The sequence below is a fragment of the Polyodon spathula genome, chromosome 10 (genome assembly GCF_017654505.1).
Source record: "Polyodon spathula isolate WHYD16114869_AA chromosome 10, ASM1765450v1, whole genome shotgun sequence".
NCBI classification, from domain to species: Eukaryota; Metazoa; Chordata; class Actinopteri; order Acipenseriformes; family Polyodontidae; genus Polyodon; species Polyodon spathula.
Genome location: NC_054543.1, coordinates 47,440,506 through 47,456,349, shown reverse-complemented (window position 1 = coordinate 47,456,349; position 15,844 = coordinate 47,440,506). Strand labels below are relative to the sequence as shown.

At 38.9% G+C, this 15,844-nt stretch overlaps 1 protein-coding gene across 3 annotated transcripts in view; it reads left to right on the top strand.

Moving 5' to 3' along the window:
• LOC121322463 (NEDD8-conjugating enzyme UBE2F-like) overlaps positions 1-15,844 on the top strand; it is a 50,901-nt gene that overhangs the window by 9,599 nt on the left and 25,458 nt on the right. For all 3 annotated transcript variants that reach the window (XM_041262498.1, XM_041262496.1, XM_041262497.1), the window contains exons 3-4: positions 7,494-7,523; positions 10,651-10,716. In XM_041262498.1, coding sequence (XP_041118432.1) covers positions 7,494-7,523; positions 10,651-10,716 — 96 coding nt within the window. The remainder of the gene's footprint in view (positions 1-7,493; positions 7,524-10,650; positions 10,717-15,844) is intronic.

The window sequence follows — 15,844 nt, the reverse complement described above, 5'->3', positions numbered from 1 at the left end:
TGAGCATGATGGTAGTAAAATGTCTTTCGTTCTTATTTAATGTGCACTGGGGCGTTGATTTAACAGAGACATTTGGCTTGAAACAGAATTATGTTTTGATAGCATGTAATAGCAAGGCATCTACATCTGTTTTGTAAATGTAACATTTAAATATAATGCTTAACTTTTAATTTTTTCACTGTTGAATTGCGTATGTTAGCAGTGTTTCTAGTAAAGCAATTTGCCAGAAAGTGTTTTTTTTTTTATCCTGCTGAAGTAATTTTATTAAATTATTTGTAAATGGTGATTTTCAAAATATCTAACACTATAACATTGTAAAACTAACGCAATGTTTTAAATTAAAGAATACAGCGTTTGGGTGTATTCCCTAATGCTGCACATTACTGTGTGTGTTTAAAACTAAATGTTTTACAGTTTACATGAATCACTCAGGCTGGTCGAGTTTAGCATTATACTCTGTGTTTACTAGTTTTACTTTTTAAAATATTTGAACAGTATAGATTCATGGAGGTGTTATGTTTTAGTGACTTTAAGAACAGAAGAAAGGTTACAAACAAGAGGAGGTCCATTTGGCCCATCATTTGGTTGTTTATTGATCCAAGCAAGAACCTCATCAATCCATTTCTTGCAGTACCTTGTGAATCAGCATCCACAACAAGGCTTCATTTTTTCATTCCTTGCTCACATTTTAGATACCCCTATATGTAAAACATATGGCCTACTTAAGAAGTCTGCTTCACGGAAAGTATTTCTGTGTTATTTTGTTATCTATAAGAATTAAGAGATTCCTTGTAATGGAGTTCTTTTATTTTAGATGTAAGAAATAAAGAAAATGGTGTCGCTTACACTAAGTGTTCCTCTTTCTTACCATTTTTATTTGAATTTTATAGCCAGAGAAAATTACCTTTAATACACTGGAACTTGTTTTCAGACGTGTGTGTGTGTCTATACGATTATTAATTAGTATAAATTAATATATAATTTAAACAGCAAGTGCTCCACCATGATGTAGCATTACTAACTGTGTGTTAGCCTCTTATGCACTTTGCACTTACAAAAAGAGGAATTTGGCAGCCGTTTAATATGGAATGGACATAAGATCCAAAGTATCACGATAGTGTCGAATATCATGAGGTGTCGCAGATCTATTGATTTACTTTACCATGCAATATGGTGCATTATTTAAGTGCACAAACAATATTGGCTTGTGGATAGAAAATGCATTGTGAATGATTTAACAGGGCCATCAGTACTTAATAAATGAGGACAGGCTGCTGAGTATCCCCTTGGGGGTAATTTAGTATATCAGACACGGTCAGATCCAGGGGACCTTGAGCCTGAATATCAGTTCAGAATAACATAGCATAGCATTTACATTTTCATATTGCGATGTATGTCAGTGACCAAATAAGAGAATACAGGAACATTTAGCTTAAAGGAGTGCATCAGAAAAGCAGATACCCACTAAACAGATTAAATACTGAATTCCTGAAATGCTAAATTTACAGTATTTGCAGATTCGCATTATATTCAGTCTCATATAGGACAGCTGCTAATTATTTGTTCCCATCTCATTGGAATGGAGTAGGTGGATCTACATGAGTTTGCAGAGAAGGCACAGAACAATATGAATGAGTGCTGAATGAGTCACTGCTCACACAACACATTGGGTAGCAATACATGTACAGTGTTTCAGGAAGGGGGATGTGGAGGTTTTGAATATCAGAACTCTTCACAAAAAAACATTATGTTAGCTTTACGATCCCATTCACAATGATGATGCAATAAAAATACATTTTTGTATCTATAGTAGAGATGCATCATTTTAACATATATTGTAAGTCTGTGATTTGCAGGCCAGAAAAAAAAAAAAAAAAAAAAAAAACTTTTTCTTCTAGTATAATGGAATAAAAGTGTGAACTAAGAAAAGAACCCTGAGAAGTGAATGCAAAAAAAAAAAAAAAAATTAAAAAAAAACACAAAAGAAAACAAAAATACAAATCCCCCAAAAAACACATACACAATGAAGGTGCAGACAGGCCATAAAAAAAAAAAAAAAAAAAAAAACACAAAACCAAAGATATTTTCTTTCACAACAAATAGACCTCACCCTCTGTGGCAGCCTTGTTGTTTGAAGGGCTTGGATCCAGCACTGGGGCCATATGGCAGCTCCAGACCTTATTTAACACCTCTGATTGGGGGGAACTTGCACAGTATGTGATGGAAACTCTTTAGCCTTATTACATTATACAGTTTAATGGCTTAATATACTGCCCCCTCACAGCGTGACCAAGGGTTCAAGATCACTGCTGTAAGTATGTGTTTTCCCAGTAGATATTGATGATGCATTCATGTCATCATGACTCTGTTTCCCCAAGTGCTGATAAAAGTGGTTGCACTCCATTAGGAAGGACAGGAAGTAATGACCACTATTATGCCACTAGCCACACGGTTGTCTGATGTGAGAAGCCTGCAGCTTTTCCCATCTCTTAGCTCTGATTTTCATTGGACTCACTGTACTGTATTACTGAAATTGCAAAGTCTATAGACTGCTGCCTTGTTTGGGACTTTTTCTGTCTTTACTTTGACCCAGCAAAGTGGCCCAGAGCTAGCATGATAAAAGGAGCTGTTGCTTGTTATGTTCCCACCGGGAAGAACACACTTCACCTGATTACTTTCCACCATGCTGTGTTGTGACCGTTCTCCACAGCGTCAAGTCCGCCACCGGCGCACAATCATACCACAGTACGTTCCAATCTGACGCTCAAAAGTGAGATTTGATTTTGCGGTCAGCAGTCTGCAGTTGTGATAGAAACAGACAAGGCAGTAGTGCGGTCTCAGTAGTCAGCTGATTCCACATACAGGACATTCATGTTCTCTCCACTAGGGGTTGCAGTTGAGCATAACACAAAGTAGATGTATTTGCTTATTTATTTATTTACTTAGTTATATTTGTTCATTAAGCTCAATAACAAAATAATAACAGGTCATATAACTTTAAGGCAAGGCTATAATAATATACCTTTTACGTGTGCAATACCACTCTTCAGGGTCTACAGTTTTCACTTACATGACAGCACCCACCTGCAATTTTCACTGCATTGCACAGTGTGTGTTTTCTTCTTTTTTCTTTTTTTTAAGCTTCCATTAAGAACCTTTTTTGCTGCTTCTCAAAAATGAACAATAATCCTTTTTTTGTACATCTGTTCCTAATGGTTTGAAGGGTTGGCACTATATTTAGTTAACATTTCAGGAGGCAGTGGGAACCAGATTGTGTATAATCCCTTTATCTGAATCCCGCTGTTATAATGAATGCAATTAGGAGTCCCGGTTCAAAGATTAGAGTGGCATTAGCGCAAGTCAAATTAATCTTCATAACTTCAAACGAAGAGTGCCTTGACCTTTAACCCAAGGACACTCTGTGTGTAATACAGATTGACAGCTCTTAGCATTTCATTCTTTCTAGGAAGAAATAGCGAATCTCTGGCTGTGCCAGCACACATTGCTAATTAGAGGATTCCTCTTTTAATAGATTAGTTTATGTTTTCATTGTGATGGTAATTTTAGGATCCAGAATGCACTGTAAGTGTCAATTCACTGATTGATCAGAATTTCAGTTTACATTTACATAACTGCATAATGGTAGCCTTAAAAATGTAATCTTGGCTAATTTTTATAAAAAAAAAAATAAAAATGCCTTTATTTATTGGGAGTAGGAAAACTCCTGTGACTAGATGATGACATGTCATGGGAAATCTAGGGTACTGCCACAGCTCTCCCTGTTATTTCACCACATTTCAGACTCTTTTTAAGACTGCTGTAACTTTGACGTCTACATTTTTATATTTTCACACGGCTGGCCCGTTTTTGTATATATAACTTGGCCTCATTTGCAGACATAACATCTTTATATGGCTGGACCCTTTATGCTAACTTGGCTGTTTCTATACATGTGAAATGTTTTTGGACCAATGTATTATTATTATTATACCAGTCTTTATTTCATTATGGTAAGACCTGGGCAGAGCACACTGGAATGACATCAGGTGTCGAAAAGCTAAGCAGTGCCTGGACCGATTTTCAGTAAACAGTTTTATAAAAGAGTTTGAATCTTCATAAGTGAATTATTGTTTTTCTAAAGTAACCAAATACTCTACAGACATTTATAATTACTGTTGTCGGAGTACAAAGTGATGTAAGACACCCACTAGGCCAGGGTTTCGTTCCACCTGAGTTCTCAAGTACTTGATTGAACTGATTATTTTCTTAATTGGTTAACACAAATGAATGGCCAGGTCTTTAGCCATGATACCCAGAAAACCAGCAGGATTGTGGCTGTCCAGGACTGGGTTGGCCGCCCCTGCACTTGGGCATTTGCTTGGTAACCTTATCCTTGGTTCACTTCAAACCCTTGGTTGGATGCTTTGACCCTTTAAAGACCTTGCTTGTTATGTTCCCACCGGGAAGAACACACTTCACCTGATTACTTTCCACCTTGCTGTGTTGTGACTGTTTTTCATAATGTCAAGTCCACCATACATCATGTTCCAGCCTTGCTAAAAGTGAGATTTGAGACGAGACAGTAGTGTGGTCTCGGTAGTCATCCGATTCCACATTCTGGACATTATTTTTTCATTGAGCTGAATAACAAAATAATAATACTAATAACAAAAAATAGGTCATATATAACTTTAAGGCTCAGTGGAAATTCAACAACACAATTCTACAGGTTGTTACAATGTTGGAAGTTCTTTTGAATGATGTAGGATACCTCCTCATTGTCCAAGGGACTGCTTGTAGAATACTGAGGCTTTACTTCACTGTCCATTAGCCAGTAGTCGTGCAGGCAGCTTACAAAGTTGTATGTGTGGGTAGGCTTGTTTTGTGTATTAGTGTTCTTACGTTGAGGCATACAGTATATACAAATATACAAGTAAGATGACTGCACACTCTGCGGGCGGGGAGCGGGGAGCGTGTGTTATGATGGCCAGTTCTGTGTTTGCCAGGCGGTAACCCTTTTCTGAATATACAGGAACTCTTCCTCTCAAACAGCTGCATCTGGAAACGGATGCATCAAGACAACCTTGGATGTGAGGGCTGAAGCTATTGTTGTGGGTCAGTCAGAAGAGGGTTTGTGTAGGTTGAAATTTGAGGTGGTGAGTTTTGCTGTGTTGCAGAACAAGAGAACATTAGTCATGACTAAATATAGAAACTACCAATGAATAATATTAAGCAGAGGGTAATATGAATGGGAGTATTTATGGGGTCATAGGTTACTTTTGCAGTCCAGGGGTTTTGTTTACTTGAACCAAGAGTTATCTGCTCCTGCTCTACTCCCTTTCTCTCCTCCCTTCTCAACACCTCTCTCCTCTCTGGCCTCTTTCCCTCTGCCTTCAAACAAGCCTCTATCACCTCCTCAAAAAACCTAACCTCGACCCCCACCTCCCTTCAGAACTACCGTCCTGTCCCCCTCTTACCCTTCCTCTCTAAAACCCTTGAGCGGGCAGTACAGCTCCAGCTCTCTGCTTTCCTGTCTAACCACTGTCTGCTCGACCCTCTCCAATCTGGTTTCCGCTCTGCTCACTCAATTGAAACTGCTCTCCTGTCTGTCACTAACTCGCTAAACTCTGTCCATGCTGCTTCTCTCTCCTCTGTCCTAATTCTTCTCGATCTCTCTGCTGCCTTTGACACTGTTGATCACTCTATTCTCCTGTCCTGTCTCGTTGACCTGGGAATCTCTGGCACTGCTCTGGCCTGGTTTTCCTCCTACCTCTTCAACTGCACCTACCAGGTAACCTGGCATGGCTCAACCTCCACACCTTACCCTCTCTCAAAAGCAGTCCCCCAAAGATCGGTCTTGGGTGCTCTCCTGTTCTCTCTCTACACACCCACCCCCCCCCCCCCCCCCCCCCCCCCCCCCCACCCCCCCCCCCCGTATCTCTACCTGTCTGTCTGCTATCTCCTCCTGGATGCACTCGCATAACCTCAAACTCAGTCTTTCTAAATCTGACCTCCTTTTCTTCCACCTTCTCGTCATCCCCCTTCTCTGATCTCTATCTCCAGTCCTCTGGAATCTACCAAGCTCTCTCCCTCCTCCTCAGCCAAGAACCTTGGAGTAACGCTGGACCCCTGCCTCTCCTACTCCTAGCACATCTGCACTCTGAAACGCATCTGCCGATTCTTCCTGAGCAACTTACGACCCTTCCTCACCAACTACTCCACGCAACTCCTTGTCCTGGCCCTGGTACTCTCCCACCAAGACTACTGCAACTCCCTCCCGGCCGGCCTCCCTGCGTCCGCCACCCTTGCGCTCTAGCTCATCCAGAACTCCACTGCTCGCCTGGTGTTCTCTCTGCCTCTCTTCTCCCATGCTACTCCACTGCTCTGCTCACTGTACTGTCTCCCAATCTTTAGTATTTTGTATTTCACTTCCACTCGTATCTAACCCTGATGTAACTATCAACACTGTTATCTGCTCTTGAATTGCCCCGAGATCAAATTGTACTGTGTTTTGTATTTGCTCTTATTAGGACTGAAGTCATTGTATTTTGTATCTTGCTCTTAATTGTACTTTTTATATGTATTTCTTGTATACAACTGTAAGTCTCCCTAGGTAAGGGTGTCTGCTAAGAAGAAAATGATAATAATAATAATAATAATAATAATAATAATAATAATAATAATAATAATAATAATAATATAATCCGTGTTATCAGCAGAAATGTAGAAATAGGAAAGCACTGGCAGTCGGGAGGTCTTGTGTAAAAATAGATAGATGGATTATAGGGTACTGTGTGTTTATTAGATGATACTGTACTCTGCTACTTTTGAAATATTCACTGGTTTATTTGATTGTTTTTGGAGTTGCCTAGTAGAAATACATTCAAATAAACTTCTCCTCATGGTGTTGAAATCTACGTCTTCATATTTTTTATATTATGTATGCAGACATAATGTTTTGTCTAGGCATGTTGTGAAATATTCTGTGAGTACTGTATGTGAATTTATTATCATATTTTTTTATTGACAATAAACCCACACATCTGTTGCGTGGGTTATCGTTTTCATAATCTAATATTAGCAGCTCAAAGGTGTTGTTTTAATACCTAATATGTTGCTCTTTTTTCTTCTTCTTGTCACTTGCGGCCATATCTTTTGTGATATGCATATATGTGCACCAAAGGGCGTTTTAAATCTGGACACAATGTGAGGCCAGCAGAAATAAACAAGATAAAAAGGGTTGGAGACGGGATTAAAAGCGCTTTGCACAGAGCGGTGTGACCTTTGTTTCTAATTAGACCTGGGAGGTGGGCATGCATTCTGTAAGCCTCCATATGAGTGTAAATGACATGTGCATGATTAAGATGGAGATGAGGGATTATTTTCTGTTTGGAAGTAATCACATTGTATCTGCCCCCCTCCGTCACTCGGTTGCAGCTGCTTTTATAATTGCACTTCGTACTGATTGCTTTCTTTGTTTCTTTTTGTTGCAGAAGTTGCAGAACTAGAAGCAAATCTTCCAAGTAAGTGAGCTTTTGCAATTGCAGTATGTCAAGACAAAAATATCCTAAATCATTATACTGTGAAAGCATAGCAATACAAAATAAAACAGTAATGTAAAAGGAGTCCTATATGAATATAGATGCTAGGGATCCATTGTGTCTGGCTAAGATGTGTTCTAATGCTTGTGTTAATGCTTCACTTGCAAGGTTTAATATGTGCTTATTGATCTCTATATTGTTTTTAGTCAGCTCTTGTTTTGGGACGTTTTTATTGACTTTTGTTTTCTGTGATGCTTTAGCTGCAGCTGCTTCTAGTTAAGGTATTAAATATCTTCATTCACCAAATAATTATTTTAGGATGTATTCATTCCTCTGATCTAGCACAGGTTACTTAGTGTGCCTTTGTCAGGCAGTTAGAACAGAAGAGCAGCTCAGAACCCAGTCTTTGAAATCACAACCACTCAGAATGGTTAGAGTCCATCTAGAGCTAAAATATTGTTTCTATTTCTTGTGCCTGTTTTTGCATCCAGGAGCAAAGGATGCAACAGCAATTACAAGAATGAATCCTGCATTTGAAATATGAATAGCAGGCCTTTTGAAAATGAAGCTGGTATTACATTGGCAGCCTCCCAGGGAAAGCTGCCAGTTTCTTCCTCCAAAAAATACAATTCAGAGATTCTAGAACCTATTGTATATTTTTGTCTTCTTGTGGGGGAGCTTTACCCAGCTATTGCAATCCCTGGGAATAAAAAAGCTTCAGTCAGGCGTATATATTCTTAAACGTGTATTGTTTTCTTGATAAAATGATGTTCTTAAATAATAACTTTGCAAGATATGAATAAATGCTCCCCCATATCTAATTTTGCCATCAGGGACCTAGCATGCATCGTAAGGCATAGCCTTATCCCTGATTGATTGTATCTTTCGACCACCAATAGGGAGTTCTGTCTGATCTGCTGGGAGATGCAGCTTTAATATACAGTGCCTATAGAAAGTAACCCCACTTTCAAAATGTTTACCTTTTGTTGCCTTATAGCCTGGAATTAAAATAGTTTTTTTCATTTATCTACACATCCTACCCCACAACTTCCAAGTGAAAAAAATATTCTAGAAATTTTTAGAAAATTAATTCTAAATAAAAAATGAAATAGCTTGGTTGGATAAGTGCCGTCCTTCCGTCCCTCCCTTCCCCCTTGTAATAGCAATCCTAAATTAAATTAGCTGAGGTGTAACCAGTCGCCTTCAAAATCACACACCAAGTTAAGTGGCCTCCACCTATGTTAAATTGTAGTGATTCACATGATTTCAGGATAAATTCAGCAGTTCCTGTAGGTTTCCTCTGCTGGGTAGTGCATTTCAAAGCAAAGACTCAACCATGAGCACCAAGGCTCTTTCAAAAGAACTCTGGGACAAAGTTGTTGAAAGGCACAGATCAGTGGATGGGTATAAAAAAATATCAAAGGTCTTGAATATCCCTTGGAGCACGGTCAAGATGATTATTAAGAAGTGGGTGGTGCCATACACCTTCAAGACCCTGCCTAGATCAGGCCTTCCCTCCAAACTTGATGACTGAGCAAGAAGGAGACTGATCAGAGAGGCTACCAAGAGGCTGATGGCAACTTTGCAAGAGCTACAGGCTTTTATGGCCAAGACTGGTCAAAGTGTGCATGTGACAACAATATCCCAAGCATTCCACAAATCTGGCATGTATGGTAGGGTGGCAAGAAGGAAGCCATTACTCACAAAAGCCCACCTTGAATCACATTTGAAGTATACAAAAAAAACTCAGTAGATTCTGTAGCCATCTGGCAAAAGTTTTGTGGTCTGATGAAACTTTTTGGCCTAAAGGCAATGCGTTATGTTTGGCACAAACCCAGCATAGCACATCATCCAAAGAACACCATCCCTACTGTGAAGCATGGTGGTGACAGCTTCATGTTATGGGGATGTTTCTCATCGGCAGGGATTAGGGCACTTGTCAGGATAGAAGGGAAAATGAATGGCGCAAAGTACAGAGAAGTCCTTGAGTAAAACCTGCTGCCCTCTGCAAGAAAGCTGAAACTGGGACGGAAGTTCACCTTTCAGCATGACAGCGACCCAAAGCACACAGCCAAAGCTACACTGGAGTGGCTAAGGAACAAAAAGGTAAATGTCCTTGAGTGGCCCAGTCAGAGCCCCGACCTAAACCCAATCGAAAATTTGTGGCATGACTTGCTGTCAATCAACGCTCCCCAAGGAACTTGACAGAGCCTGAACAGTTTTGTAAAGAAGAATGGTCAAATATTGCCAAATGTAGGTGTGCAAAGTTGGTAGTGACCTATCCCAACAGACTCACAGCTGTAATTGCTGCCAAAGGTGCTTCCACCAAGTATTAACTCGGGGGGGTGGAGACTTATCCAATTATAATCTTTCAGTTTTGTATTTTTAATATATTTTTTTTTTCTCAATAAAAACTTTTTTCCCCTTAACAGTGTGGAGTATGGTGTGTAGATAAGTGGAGAAAAAAATCCTCATTTAAATGCATGAAACTCTGAGGCACTGACACAACAAAATGTGAAAAAAGTGAAAGGGGGTGTAGACTTTCTATATATATATATATATATATATATATATATATATATATATATATATATATATATATATATAAAATTAAGCTTGCAATCCCTCATACAGTGCATTTAATGCAACCTTATATTTAGACAGCTCCCACAGAAAACGCTAAGTTTGGTTAACCCATTCAGTCCTGAATTCCAATGCGATTTCCGGTGGTATATATGGTAACATACTGTGCTAAACTGGGGTTTTTTGGTGGACCTTAACTCTTTTAAAGTGGCCTTTTATCTCTCTTTAGTAGATACTGAAAATGTTATTGACATGTACCTATGGTGTACTACATATGAAATCCTCCTTTCTGGCTTAAAACAAGCAAGCTGCCCTTTGTCTGTATATCTTTAGTAAAGCCCCTTGCATTACACCCATTGGGACTCCACAAGATTGCATGTTAAATCCAGTGTAAAATAGTTTATGTTTTTATTATTAGGTGCAACAGTCGCCTTGTCTGCTAATACACTGTAAGCTGTTGATTGTGTGAGTTCTGTTGAGGCTCCACACTTGCGACTGAAGCTGCTGTTGCTCTTTCTTCTTCCAGGTACGTGTAAAGTGAATTTCCCTGATGTAAACAAGCTCCACCACTTTCAGCTAGATGTCACTCCAGGTAACTCCTCTGTCAAACAGCTTATTGGCAATGAGTCCTGATGCAAAGGACCTTCCTGCAGCATTAATAAGAGTGTTGTCCCATTTTGTTCATTTTGGAGTTTAATGCATTTGCAGAGTTTTACTGGAAGGCATATTGGACTTCAGTACATACATGCATACATACAAGTTCACAAGAAACGCATGATGTTACCTTTGCTGTGTCCTGTGTTGTATACATAACATATTGCCAACTCTCTTATATATAATTAAAAAAAAAAAAAAAAAAAAAGCTATTGGGATGTTGCAAAAATGTTTGCCATATGAACCACACAGGGTACAGCAGTGGTAATGTGTTTTACCACAGGGCACAGCAGAGGTAATGTGTTTTACCACAGGGCACAGCAGTGGTAATGTGTTTTACCACAGGGCACAGCAGTGGTAATGTGTTTTACCACAGGGCACAGCAGTGGTAATGTGTTTTACCACAGGGTACAGCAGTGGTAATGTGTTTTACCACAGGGCACAGCAAAGGTAATGTGTTTTACCACAGGGCACAGCAAAGGTAATGTGCTTCAACACACTGGAGCACTTCAATGAATATTAAAGTTACTCGTCACATGCATTAGCAGCTGTGTGCAGAAATCTATTCCCATCTCCCTCTGTATGATTGCATCTCAATATCTTAAGGAGCATTACCTTTCACTCATAAACATTTCAATTCACTAAAAAGAGCAAATTGTAAATTGCGCTTTCATGTTCTCAAGCAATCAGGCCAACAGCTCTCAAAAGGGTTACTTTTCTCATTGCTGATTTCATTTCTGGCTCATTAGAATTCTGCTGGATATTTTATTAAAATGTTGTTGACAGTGAATTCAGTATGCCCTATGCATTGATTTTCGGTAAAAATGTCATGATATTCATGCTTGAAACTCTAGTTTTACTGTTTGTTGTTTGTTGCTAGAGATAATGCTGTCTAACTTTTGCATTTCTTCAAATATAATAATACATGTAAAGGAGTCACAGTATATACTAATGTTGCTGAGAAGGCTCTGTGGATAGTTGATCACAGGTGACAGTGAGGAAGGAATCATTTGATTGTGTCCTGTTTTTTTTCATCCTTACTCACACGCTCACAACCTTGGTATATAGCATATGCAGTTTGGAATCAAGAGGTCTGTACGAGGCATCTATAAATTTTGGAAACAAAGGCATGGAGCACCAAATCTAAGGTTACGCGCTTCCTCTATGGAATGGATACCAAAAAGATCTCCCTGCTTCATTTTGAATAGAGGCTGCAATCAGAGTTTAACCCTGTACGATTATGGGGGACAGTAGGTACAGTCCTGTATGTCTGAACTCTGATATCTGCTGAATCCCTATTGATGTAGCTGTCTGCATTCCGCATTAACTACTATGCATGGAATCCTAACCTCCTTATTAAACCATAATGTACATAAATGACACAGCTGTTTTCTTATAATGTGTGCCTTATTGAAGTTGTGTTTTTGTATGTTTTAAATCGTGTCTGTTTAATTTAAATGTTATTTACCAGCTTAATGTGTCTTCCTGGTGTGTAAAGTAATGACTTTTCAGAAAGTCAAGGGTCAGAGTCTAAGTCACTCTTTTAAATACAATTCTCATCCAAATGCTGAAAAATTGGCAGCAGTAAAGATTGCCATTCTGTATTGGTATATCTGACTTTTGACAGGAAATGGTCTGTGAAATTGATATTGCATTAGAAAAAAGCATTTTTAAAGTTTCCACTATTTTAAGTCCAATTTGACAGGATTGTTTTATGCAAAAAAGGAAGAATGTCATTCTTTGATTGAAGACAAATTGCAAGAATTGTAATGATACAATTCCAAGTTTGTATCCCTGGTGATCTGTATTCTCAGAATGATAGTCTATATCCCTGGTGATCAGTATTACTCAGAATGATAGTCTGTCTCCTTGGTGATCTGTATTACTCAGAATGATAGTCTGTCTCCTTGGTGATCTATATACTCAGAATGATAGTCTGTCTCCTTGGTGATCTGTATTACTCAGAATGATAGCCTGTATCCATGGTGACTGTCCTGTGTGACAATCATGCATTTGATTTCATGTCTTGGCCGCTAGTTGTTCTGATTTAACATTTGAAGGGTCACTGTAGGGTTGTTGAAAGGTAAGTGAACCATCAGTCACTCCCTTGTATGCTTAGCACAGAGGCGATTACTTTTTCAAAGTTAATGCTTCTGGAAGGCAGTCAGCCTTTAAAAAACACAAGCCACGCAGGTCAGAGAAGAGAAATAACCCAAAGCCTTGTTTACCTTTGCTACTGAGCAACCTGCATCCTGCATCCTCACACCAGGATACGTGCTGGCTTTCCAAGAATTGTCATCATCCAAGAAATCATCTAAGCCTCCAAAGATGTTTCCCGGATGCGCACATCGGTTTCCAGGGTTTCTTGAGGTTTATGCAATGAGCCGACATCCTGTTCTGGAAATTGTGTCTGTTTGCTTGCTGATCTTTTAATGGGTGATATCGGTCTACATTATAGAAGTCAGTGTTGTCATATTTACTAAGCATAACTGGGTTTGTGTTTTTTTCGTCATGGAAACAAGCAACAAACACCGCTCCTGGCTTACTTTCTGCTGGTTCGATAATGTCACGCCTGGAAGGAGACGGCAAGGGTTCTTTGTAGAGAGTTTCTCTGAACAGATCAATAGTAATCTGGGGTCATTGATCTTTGCAAATGATCATGATGCCGTCAGGCAGGCTCATCTAAACTCTTCTAATTGCTGCTCATAAACTGTGTCCGTCTGTCCTTTAGCAAATGTTCATGCTGTTTATATTGTACCCTCCAGTGTAAAATCTATTACTGAGTGTTTTTTTTTTTTTTTTCGACCAACCACACAAGTATTAGCAAATGTAGATTGTGGTTTTTGACGCATTGAAGAATACTAATTGACGACCCAGATCTGTCAATTTTCTTTTCTTTTTTTATGATTTCAAGGCGAATAAACTTGGCTTCTTTTATGCAGTTGTCATGTTCAAACCTTCTGTAGATATTATTTCTGTCAGCACAGTGATTGCCCAAACGTTCGCAAAGTACCCGCTAACTTGGGAAAATGTGGCTTCAACCTGCACAGATTCTGCTTGATTACACATGCAGGGGACATTATTAATCAGAAACCAGAACTGCTACGCATGATAGTCCACATGTAAAGTGTGTATACTGAGCTTCAATTAAAAACAATTTTTACCTATCGATTTTATCCCTATTTTAATATATGTAAAATAAACTATTTTTTAAAAGATAAAAACGGAAAACACGGAACACTAGCATATATTGTACTTTTTTTTTTTACTGTATTTCATGTAGTATGCATTTTTCACTGTACTGTATTATGCATTTTTTTTTTTTACTGTATATCATGTATTTATTTCTCTGTATATAAAGTATTATGGATTTTTTTTGTCACTACATCTTGTAAAGCGCTTTGTGATGGTGTTCCACTGTGAAGGCACTATATAAAATAATTGATTGATTGACATAGCAAACTCTGCTAATATCCAGCCTCTACTAATGAACACAAAATGGACCACACTGAACATCAGCAGCCCGCAGTCTCCATTGCACATATCATCACCAGCATTCCCCCTTAAGCTTTAATCACAATTATGGTCACTCGCCTGACATTTCCAGCATTCTGCACTGATGAGAATCAATGTGCCATCACCAATTACAATTGAAACTTAACATGTTTAATCTAATAACACTAGGAAGGTTTTTATCACAAATACTGTGAAACAGCTCAGAAGTCTTTTTTTTCAGACTGTTCTCCCCCCTCAGTTTAAGTGCCACAGTGTTGGTTCAGAACTGCTATCAAACCACATTGTCTTATTGCATGAAGTGTCAGAATCTGATTGGTTCAGAACTGCTATCAAACCACTAGTTTCAATGAGTTTCAATGGGTTGCACGTTCCGATCCCGTGGGATATTTTGTAGTGCTGGTGGATGTGCTTTAGTAGAAGTCATTTTGTTTAAATGTTGTCCCGAAGGAAACTAATTGTATTTGTCATTAATTACTTTCTGTATTTACAATCCATGAGCATTTCTATTGCTATGCGTTTTGCATACATTTAAATATATTATTTGCATTCTCTTGTGTCCATATAAATTAATCTGTACTCTCACTTGAGTGCTGCCTCTCTGTGTCTTTTAATCTGTTTTCATTTGCTTGTTTGTTTTTTTTCCTCATCTCTGCATCCCTGCTTGTTTTCCTTTCAATGTGCAGCTCCCTTCCTCTAGATAGGCCTGTTCCCTTCATATGATTTACATTTAAAGTGCTGACACTGATGATATATCTAGGTAACATTTACTGCATTTAATAGCTTAATTTATCAATCCTGCCATCCAGCTGTAATGGAAAACTAATTGCACCTTTTTAACTGGAGCCATATCTGATGTTGCATTAATCTTTGGACAGATTTAATACCAGCTGTTCATGTGTCTGAATGTGTCTTCATTAAGCGGGCGATGAAATGTTATTATTGAACAACAAAAGGTTTGTGGTTACAATGCAGGCGTAAATATTAGTTATGCTTAGAAATACAGTGTTATGGTTATGGACAGAGCTAATTCTGGGCAATGCCAGATGTTTGTTATGGGCTGTCTGGGGAACTTTGTGGGGGGGGAAAAAAATGTGTCGGTTTGCATCCTGTACCTCGACTGGCTCAAATAGAAATGCTCACATTGCTTCTCTCCAGGCACGTTGTTCAAGTGGAATCAGCTGCATATTGCCCAGTGTTGAAGGGGTCTGTGATTTTTCACGCTGGATCACACCCATTGCTTATCACAATACGCTGCATCTGTCTGTGAGCTTGATCCTTCAGTGCTGGGTTGCCTTTCCAGGTACACTTGAATTACTTTAGTTGGTGCAGCCACTGTGTTGAGGGAAGAGCCAATCGCATTACACCCACTACTAGTCCCCTTGTGAAGGGGACCTTCAAATTTGACTTAGATTCTTTAATTTGTTTATGTCCTTGTAAGACATAGGAAATGTCCTTCCTCCCAAACCGGAAAATCTTCTAAACTAACCCATCCTGTAAAGCGAATCCCATCCTCCACTTTTTGCTCACCAACCAATCATCAACAACATTAC